The sequence below is a fragment of the Pterocles gutturalis genome, unplaced genomic scaffold (assembly GCF_000699245.1).
Source record: "Pterocles gutturalis isolate BGI_N339 unplaced genomic scaffold, ASM69924v1 scaffold37595, whole genome shotgun sequence".
In the NCBI taxonomy this organism is placed as follows: Eukaryota; Metazoa; Chordata; class Aves; order Pterocliformes; family Pteroclidae; genus Pterocles; species Pterocles gutturalis.
In genome coordinates this window covers 1-9786 of record NW_010142089.1, presented here as the reverse complement: position 1 = coordinate 9786, position 9786 = coordinate 1, and the positions used below count along the sequence as shown (strand labels likewise).

At 37.4% G+C, this 9786-nt stretch overlaps 1 protein-coding gene across 1 annotated transcript; it reads left to right on the top strand.

Annotated features, from left to right (window-relative positions):
* Nucleotides 1-585: 585 nt before the first annotated feature.
* Nucleotides 586-9136, top strand: MAPK8 (mitogen-activated protein kinase 8; the record flags this gene model as incomplete). The annotated part of the gene is made up of 5 exons (XM_010084256.1): nt 586-731; nt 3168-3297; nt 4395-4453; nt 4565-4703; nt 8971-9136. Coding segments are annotated over exons 1-5 (616 nt in total), but the record flags the coding sequence as incomplete, so codon positions are not given.
* Nucleotides 9137-9786: the final 650 nt, after the last annotated feature.

The window sequence follows — 9786 nt, the reverse complement described above, 5'->3', positions numbered from 1 at the left end:
GGTATGCGAGATCTCTGCAAAGCCAGTTTTCCTTTTCTGGCCTAGATTGACTGTATGTGTTTTCACATCAGTGACAGGTATTCCTGGCAGTTGTGACCAAGAGTATTTTGTTGATGGCAGTGTCTGTAAGACTTGTTGATGTTTTATCACTCTTGTATTTAGAGAGTCATGCAACAGTTTAGGTTGGAAGGGACCTCTGGAGGGCGCTTGGTCCAAGCCCTGCTCCGTTGCTGCTTGTGTGTGTGTGTGAAGGGATGACAGCACTTCTGGAGCTTTGTGGATGAAATGTAGATTCATTTTGATCTTATGTTGTTGCCATCTAAGATTTTTGCCACCATCCATTCAGTTCTGTTTTTCTGTTAGTTTTGCCCTTCTAGAATCCTGTCATAGGAACATTCCTGAAAATAAAACATTTCAAGACACATGCCATCTCATTCCTGCAGACATTAAAAATAACATACATTTACATATGGGACTTAGATGAGAAGAGCACTATAAAGAATTCAGCCTTTTTGTCAGATTACACAGAGTTGTAAAATCTTAGTTTTTCAAATTTTATTTCTTTACAGGCCAAAGAAAAATTTGGATGAAGCAATCTAAGTTGCCGTCATGAGCAGAAGCAAGCGTGACAACAATTTCTACAGTGTTGAAATTGGTGACTCTACTTTCACTGTTTTGAAACGATATCAAAACTTAAAACCAATAGGATCAGGAGCACAAGGGATAGTATGGTAAGGTTTCTTTAAAATTTAAATGTACTTTTAGGTTGCCTTACTAGAATTTTCTGAGTCCTTTAACTGTTGTATGTTACCAAGTAGGAGTGTGGAGAACTACCTTTTGCGTGCAAAATGAAAATAGTAATTATTGAACGTTTTTACTCAGCAAAGGCTATTGCTGTTGCTTTTTGACCTGTGTCCTTTCCTGCTTCTGAACTGATGCCCTTCTGTGCAAATTCAGCCAGCTGTGCCGAGTCTCATAAATTAATGGGGGAAAAAAAAACCTGGATAAAGAAACTAATCCTAATCCTAAGTGAAACAAAAGCCAGAAATACTCTGTATAACATTTCCTTCTCGTAAGTGCTTTGACTTCTTGAAATGGTTTGTTAGGGGCCTGTTTCACTTAGTTTCATAATCCAAGTAGTCCTTGATACCAGTTAGTGAGCATTTGTGATGCTGACTGTCATTGTAAAATGTGGGAAAATATGACAAATTATTCTTTGAATAAGAGCTCTGCTGTGTGGATGGAAAAGTGTCCGGTTGATTTAAGATTGGTGACAACTAGCTGCTTGTAGGCACTGTTTCCTGTCCAGTGTCGTTACTCCAAAGATAAATGTTGGTTTCTTGCGAGTTTTTTGAATGTTCAAGAGAGGGAGGTAGGTAGCAGAGGAACTTGCAGGTTTTCCAACCCCTAAGGTGCTAACCAGGGATATAAAAATACAAAAGGAAGAAAAAGGCAGGGAAAAGTATAGTCTTCTCGAACACTTTTCACAGGAACCTCTTTACTACCTTGATCTTGTCTTAATGTTTACAGAATGCATGGTGTGGGTGTGTTTTTAATTCATATTTGTATTTTAGCTGGGTTAATAATAAAACAGTCTGCTTAGTGAAAATGAAAGCTTGAAGGCTGGTACTCTAGAAATAATTGTTTTTGAAATGGTAACTTCTGATGTTAAGATTATTTGGTCTGTAAGTGGCAGCAGCAGAAAACTGATCTGAATTTTGTTTGCATGTGTGTTAATGTAATGAGGATGTAGACAGTTGTTTGACTAGTGTCTGTTCAGTTACTACAGAAATGCCTGCAGAAGCTTTAGATATTATCACTGTCCTTCTGATTCCCAGTCATAACGTTACTGCCGGTTTTGCAAATTTACTGCCCCTCCCTGAGCTGAGATCCAAAAGCTGACCATGTAATTGTTTTAGTGTCATTCTGTAATTTCTGCTAATGGTAACTGAAGCCTTTCTAGTTAAACTGCTCCGAGTACCTTGAGAAGGACTGGAGTGCATTTAGAGTAATGTTAAATAGAAGACAGATTCTAAGGCTGCCATTATGTACTGGGGATGCAGAAGCTTAAATACTGGTACAGGAGTCCCATGTTTGCAATCTTTCCTTGACACCTCTTTGTCGCTCTTTCATAAGGTATTCTTTATCTTGGGGGCAGGTGGGGGAAATTCCAGATGGTGGAGAATTACCAGTATATGTTGTTCCCATTTTTTCATTCTTCAATAAAGTCTGGAGGTTTTGATGATGTAAAAAACCCAACCAAACAAAAAAGTCATTCAAGCTTACATACAGACAACATACTTTTTAAAGTAGCTAGTTAGATGCTGACCATTTACTGACAGATGTTTTTCATTAGGTTTGAGTACCATTCATGATAAGAGACAAGAAATCAGTATTTTCCCTGCTGAGGCTTTTTTAGTAACTGATAAATATTTCCGGAGGTAGTCTGCTGTTGTATTACCCCTTACAGGAAACAAAATCTGTGACTCCTTGTCATGGGAATGTGATATGCATGGGAGTTGTCCACAGTAACAGTGTTCATCAGTTAAACAGCCTGTGCTGCTGAATCATATGACAATCTTGGCATTAGTCTGCAAACAAAATGTTATTCTTTCTTTTTACCAAGTAAAAGCCACTGACATCAAAATATTAAAGCTTTCCTCACTTTTTTTTTTTTTTGTTTTATCTTGACATTGATGCTCTTATTGTCATGAGGATATTAAGCAACTCTGTAAGTGAAAGCATGGGACCTTTATATAACCTACTTTTCTTTTCTCGTTCTCGCTTCCTTTCGGTGTGAAGATTTTACATAAAATTGATGTGCTTTTTATGTTTGAAGTGCTTTGGATCTCTTTTAGACGGGCTGTTCTTGAGTGCCAATGAGTGGCAAGAACTCAATATCTTTAGTAAGGTATTTTAGGAAGCAGAGATTCTGCATTATCTTGTGAAGATTGTCATGTGTTAATACTATGAAGCTGGGAAACATTTCTAAATTTTGAATCTCTCAACATACAAGACCACTTTGCTGTTACACTCCCTAAAGCTGAATAATACTGGAAATCTGGTTTACCTGCAGACACGATACAAGGTGCCTTATAAACATGGCAACTGCAACAGCTTAGAGGACCTTGATGCTGAGGTGTAATAATGTTATTTTTTTATTACAGTGCAGCTTATGATGCCATCCTTGAACGAAATGTTGCAATCAAGAAGTTAAGCCGACCATTTCAGAACCAAACCCATGCTAAAAGAGCCTACAGAGAGCTTGTTCTTATGAAGTGCGTTAATCACAAAAATGTGAGTGCGGTGTCCTGCTTTAAATGTTAAAAGAATTAACTAGGTTACTCTTTTGTAAAAGTCTTAAAAGTGACTTCAGAGGATGGCATCCTCTGTAGATTATAGAGATTTTCATTGTATGGTTGTATGTCCGTGATAAGTACAGAAGGATGTTTCAGAAGAGCTATTATTTACTAGTTTTAATACCCGTCCAATTTTTAAATGCCCCCTTCAAACTCAGGATGCAAGTCAGTTTTACATGGTACACTTTACAAGCAGCTGTCAAGTAAGAATACGATGAGTGGTAAGTGCATCCGTGTTTCTGTTGCTGCTGATAGACAAACAGGAGAAAAAAGGCTATAATAATAATATTTTTTTTTTCCTTGGTGCATGAATGAGTTAGGAATCCTGTGTTGTCACAACAGGAACTGTCTGATGCTTAAGAAGCTGTAGAGTAGACCACATCACAGAAACTGAGAGAGAAAAGTGATAAATTTGTCAGAGTTGAACTATAGAAGGCCTGGTGTTGCCCATTTTCTTCCTTCAGAGACAGCTGTGTGCCATCTTCCTCACCTTCCCTCTTAATCCCCGGGGCTTCAGCAACATGTAATTCCTCCTGGCTGCTAGGGGAGGAAGTAGTCATGGAAGATTTACTCTGTCCTTCATGCACTCAGGAAAATTTTGTATTTTTTCAAAGGCAGAGACAGTTTATATGTGGATTCTCAGAAGGAAGTTTTACATAGTAGCATGATTTGTGTGATAACTATTGCAAGCTGCCTGACTTGATGAGTAGTAGCCTGACCTGTTTCTGCACATCCCATCCATTCTTAGCAACTGGGAAATGTCCTAAAGCAGCTTCAAGGATCTGTTTTTCTCTTTGGGTAGAGTTGTTGCTTCACAGCGTGTCTTTAGATTATGTGATTTGTGGAGGAAAAATACTCCTAAAATCAGTAGCATGTATTATAGCGTGTTAGGCCTGGTTGAACCACTGAGCATCTTGGGCTTCAATGTGTGCCAGGAGGTTTGCATCAGAATACTGGGTATCAATTTTGAAATGTTGACTTTGCAACTTCGCTGTTGCTATGGTGCAATTATATTTCCTCTCCCCCTTCCTACAGATAATTGGCCTACTGAATGTGTTCACACCACAAAAGTCCCTGGAAGAATTTCAAGACGTGTAAGTTTGATTTGAACTGAAGCTGAGAATTGATTTTTAAAATATTCATGCAAGGGAAAGAATATAATAAAGTGACAGTATTATCTGATTATTATTTTTTTTCTTCATAAGCTACATAGTGATGGAGCTCATGGATGCAAATCTCTGCCAAGTAATTCAGATGGAGCTAGACCATGAACGAATGTCTTATCTCCTTTATCAAATGCTGTGTGGTATCAAACATCTTCATTCAGCTGGAATTATACATAGGGTAAGTGAACTGCATATATTTTGCATTGAGTGTTTAAAAGACAGAAAAAAAATCAGAAATAGAAGGACAAAGGGTGATCCATAGCCTGTCCTATAGGCAGAGAGAGAAAGCTGAAAGGAAAACATTACCTTTTTCCACTGTAATTCTGGAATGAACCATTTGAATGTTTTGATAATAATCTGCACAGAGCAAATAAAGATTTTTTGCAGTGCTTTACATTACATCCTCTAATTCTAGATAATATTCAGTTTTAGTAGTCATGGCAGATAATAATATCTGAACGTGTCTCTGCCTTTATTGTTTTTGGTAACCAAACCTGAAATCTCATCTTTTGAAAGAACTGCCCATTTTATTTCTGCTCTTTTACTAGCAGTCTAATGAATAAATATCTGAAGTCTCCAGATAAACAGATGAATATAAAGACCTGTAAGTGGAACTTTCATACATCTGTGTGTCACAAAGCATTCACCCAGACTGCCCACAAGCAAAAATGACTACTGATTTTTAAATGGCATATGTGTGTTGCAATCCAGACAAGAAATTCTGAATTTAAGGTTGCCTGTTCAAGTTTAACATCTCACATATATTTGTATGTAGTGTAAAGATTGCTTGAGGTTGTCTGGTTATAACTTTTCAAATCTGTGCTATTTTGGGAAATTGTAAGCTTGTATTTCTACAGTGCTACATTTTTCATTATTATGTTTTTAGAGAATTTTAGAAGTTTTCATTGCTGAAATGATGCAGTAGATATAACTAAACTTATTCATGTGTGATACCTTTGGTCATTGCTGCATGGTCTTCCTCATGGATGATGCACACAGCAAAGCAAATCACAAATGTCAGTTCTGGGTGCTACCACAGGAATTGCTATGTTAGGATGCTTGTCTAGTTCAGGTATCCAAGTTTAATGCTTTAATTCCTAGGTCTTTTTTTTTTTTTTTTTTTTTGAAAACTGTGTATTGTATGGACGTGCAGAAAGTAATGTAAGAGTGTCTCTTTCTGTGGATTGTAGTACAGGCAGGAGGGAGCTTCTAAAACTTCACTTGCTTCAAGGGTGGTTTGTACTCCTGTAAAGTGGACATCAAACCATTGAGCCTGTAGAAGTCATGGATAAATGTAAACATTCATACATTTATAGAAGTAAGTAGCTACTCAGTTGTCGGGCAGGAGTAAAGACAGCTTTGAGGATAGAATTCCTGCCTCTGAAAATACAGGTGAAGTCTTTGAAATGCTTCTTATTGTGCAGTAATATGAAGTACAGGGATAACCTATTCCGAAGAAACCATAGATACAATTGCTGTGTGAATAGTAACACGTGTATGCATGAATGCTTTTGAAGGACATGGGCAGATAGTTTTCACTTGCATGTCTTCATGGTAGATTTTCAGCTGACAGCTTCTTCTCAGACTTTGTTAAAAGATTGAGCATGTTCAGGCAAAACATTAGCATTGCTTACCTGCTGTGTGGATTATGGCTTTATGCTTCAACGTGTAAAGCATCAAAATCCTATTTCTCTGTGTAACAAGTTGAACAAAACCTCAGAAGACAAGGAGGGAGTGCTTGGAAAGCCACATGCTTCATATGGATCCTGTGGCTAGTAACTCTTTATTACCACTCTGCTGGGCTTTCAGTGCCATTGTCTTTAATGTCTAAAGCTGATTACTTTGTTGGAACTAATTACTCCTTAAACATAGTCTGCACTACTGTGGCTGCCTGTGGAGCATTCTGGCTATGAATCTAGTGTGCTTCTTTAGTGTCCTCTAAAGCTCTAGGTTTTTTTGGTGTTGGTTGTTTCATATGGTTTTTAACTAGGTTCTTCAGCTTCTAAACACAGCTGCAGTAATCTCAGCATGTCAGTAACTTTTTCAAAGTTTGCTGACTGACTGAAATTACAGCAATCTGTATAAATGCCTGTAGCACTGGATACTACCTGCTGTAGAAATAAGCCATTTTTTCATAGTGAACTAGAGTCATGGAGCAAGCAAGGCAGAGATCAACACAGAGTTTCAGAGAATTTCACCTAGAATTTGTAGGGTGCATACTTAGCTGCCACATCAGTGGATCAGGATTTGATCTTGGTAAAGATTTGACTATGGCTTTACACTGGCTTTAACAGGTGTTAGTAAATGAACATTACTATGTTCAAAACACTTTGCAGAGACAGAGTTCCAGCAAGTGTAGAAGTACATGTTCATTTATATTTCGCAGTCTGAGGAGGGTGAATGATGAGCATTGCAGTTGTGCCTCACTGCCTTGCTGAAGGACACAAAGTGTGTTTCATTAGTCTTGGATGAAGGCTCTGAAACTTTACATTCTGCCTGATTTTGAACACTCAAACAAAGGTGCCTAATTATGGAAGCCCTTCACACAAATCTTGCTTTAGAAAGAGAAAAGCCCATAAAAGCCATGAATTACCCTCCAGAGATGCCCCTCTCTCCCTGTTTGGTTAGCAGGAAGACGACCATGAATAATCTGATTTTTAGGCACTGACATTTTACATTTTTAAGGGTAGGCAGGATGTGTTCTGCTATAGGTTCTGGATATATTTATACTGCCTGACTAACTTGATCGTCCTTATAGGAGTTTTTAAGTCCTTATTTATTTAAAACGTAAGAGGTATTGGTGCTGCATTAATTTGGATGTGATGTAAGACAACTCTCGCCTCCATCATTTTGAAGGACAGTTCTGTATTCCAAATTACAACATGTTCCTGGGCTTCATGACAACTAAATGATGTTCAGAAGTTACGGATGGATGGTGCTCTGTAAGCTTTAGCTTTTTGTTCACATAGTGATTTTTCTCTTGCAAGGGGAAGATCTCTTCACCTTTTCAGTGTTAATCCTGCAGCTTTGGGGAGGATGAGCGTAGTTAAATACTATGAGCATGCGCGTGGGATTCTGCAATGAACATCCTCCAAATAATAGAAGTGCCCAAAAATAAAGCTGATAGTAAACAGGATTGTAGGAGAATATGGACTGTGCATATTAAATAGCTGGAATGCCTTATAATACTTGAATTAATTTGTTGCGTTTGAGAATCTTTTAAGCCAAAATTGTCTGCAGTCTTTATGTGTGTGATTTGTAAGGGTATGTGCGAATGTTAAGTACACAGTATTTTTACCCATTAAAATTCCATTGTTCTGAAACTCTTTTTTTGTGGTTTCTTCTGTCTTTAATGCAGCTTTCTTAGCTTTCTGAGGAGTTTGCTGAAAGCCATACAAGTACAAATGAAAACTACATGTCTTGCAGATAGCCACTTTTAAGTCTTTATGAAACAGTGGAAGATAGGGCTACTTATCAAATGCCTGCAGCTCAAATGCTGGAGTCCTCTGCCAAATCTTGGGTTCTTTTCTCATTAATTTTAGTAGAGAGTAGGCAGAAAGGATCCAAGCCTTATCTATGTCCTCCTGTGTGCTACGAATGATTTTATGATGGCAAAGTTATGCTGAGGTTACTTTGTTTTTAATATTTGCTTTGTGACATACAGATGTGTGCAAGATCCTCCTGAGATAAGACCAAGTATGTCTGTGGAGTGTATAAGTAGATGTTGTAAAGCCACTGTTGTCAATGTGGTTGTAGGGTTCAAGTGAAGACAATACAGTTATCAAGTTTCTAACTAAGATGATCTGGAGCTTTTCCACTCCTATTTAATGATAATTTCTGGCAGTTCTTCAATGGTGCACTTTTGGGTTTGGTCACCAAAATTAATATAACCAAAGCCTAAATGGGAAACTAAATGTGTGTAAGCATGGGGATTTCCTTCCTGTTCAGAGAAATATCTGCATTGGTTCAAAAGAGCTAACACAGCCTCAACTAGCAAAGAAATCTTCTATTTTTTACATTCATGTTATAATTTTAATAATTCTTGTATCAAGATGATTATTGCATCAAATGGTTTCAGCAATTGTCATGTTACTTGTGTTCTGCATCATAATAACTTGTTGCAGTGAGCAGTTTCTAGACCTTTCCTCAAAGCTAACGTTTCTTACTAACCTCAGTTTGTTTCAGACATTGCTAAAATATCTTGTAATGCTGGTTGTGTTTTGGTCCTTTAATTGCCATATAAACCTAGAAGCAGGAGAAGGGAATTAATTCTGTAGCCTGCTGAATGCACATGAATTAATGCAAAGGAAAAAGAAACTGCAGCTATAGCAGTAACCTAGTTGTGTATGTGGGGTTTGATGTTAGCACTATTATCTTTTAAAAATGTGAACCACAGAGTACTTTGTGCTTGTCTTAGCAGTCATATATGATGTTTCTTTTTGAAGGATTTAAAGCCCAGTAATATAGTAGTAAAGTCAGACTGCACTTTGAAGATTCTTGACTTTGGACTGGCCAGAACTGCAGGAACTAGTTTTATGATGACGCCTTATGTAGTGACTCGTTACTACAGAGCACCAGAGGTCATCCTAGGGATGGGATACAAAGAAAACGGTCAGCAAATATAGTCTTTCTTTGGCATAGCTTTATTTTTTGTTTGGCACACCACATTTTACATGTTAATGTTTTTTTTCAAGCTGTAGAAATTTTATAAATTAGCCTTGTGACCAAAATGCAGATTCATTCAACTCAACCCATTAGAAACGTTTGCATTTAATAGGAGAAGAAATTGAGGGCCTTGTTTATTTAAAAAATTAAATGACTTGCTTGGTAGATTAAGTTTTATCCAGGAAGAACTGTGAATATATTTTCTTAATACATGGTATGTACCTTGAAATACCTTCACCTGACTTTATTCCTGATGAGTATGTAAATTGTAATTCATCAGTAAATGTGTGTCCTAAATTTAATGTTTAAATAACTATATTCAGTATAGCCTTTCAGGATGCAGGGGACTTAAAGGCTACTGGGGAACAAAGAAGCTAAAATTGCCTGCTGTGGCATTACTTTTTGTTAAAACCAGCCTATTTTAAACCTGTCACACTATGCTCTTGATTAATGTTGCTGAAGAAAATTCCAATAATATACTTGAGACAAGACTGCAGAGAGTACTGTCATGAAGCATCACAGGTTCTTTGAGGTCCATCATGAATTCCAAGGAAATTTGTTTACTTTGTCATAGAATCATAGAGTCATTAAGGTTG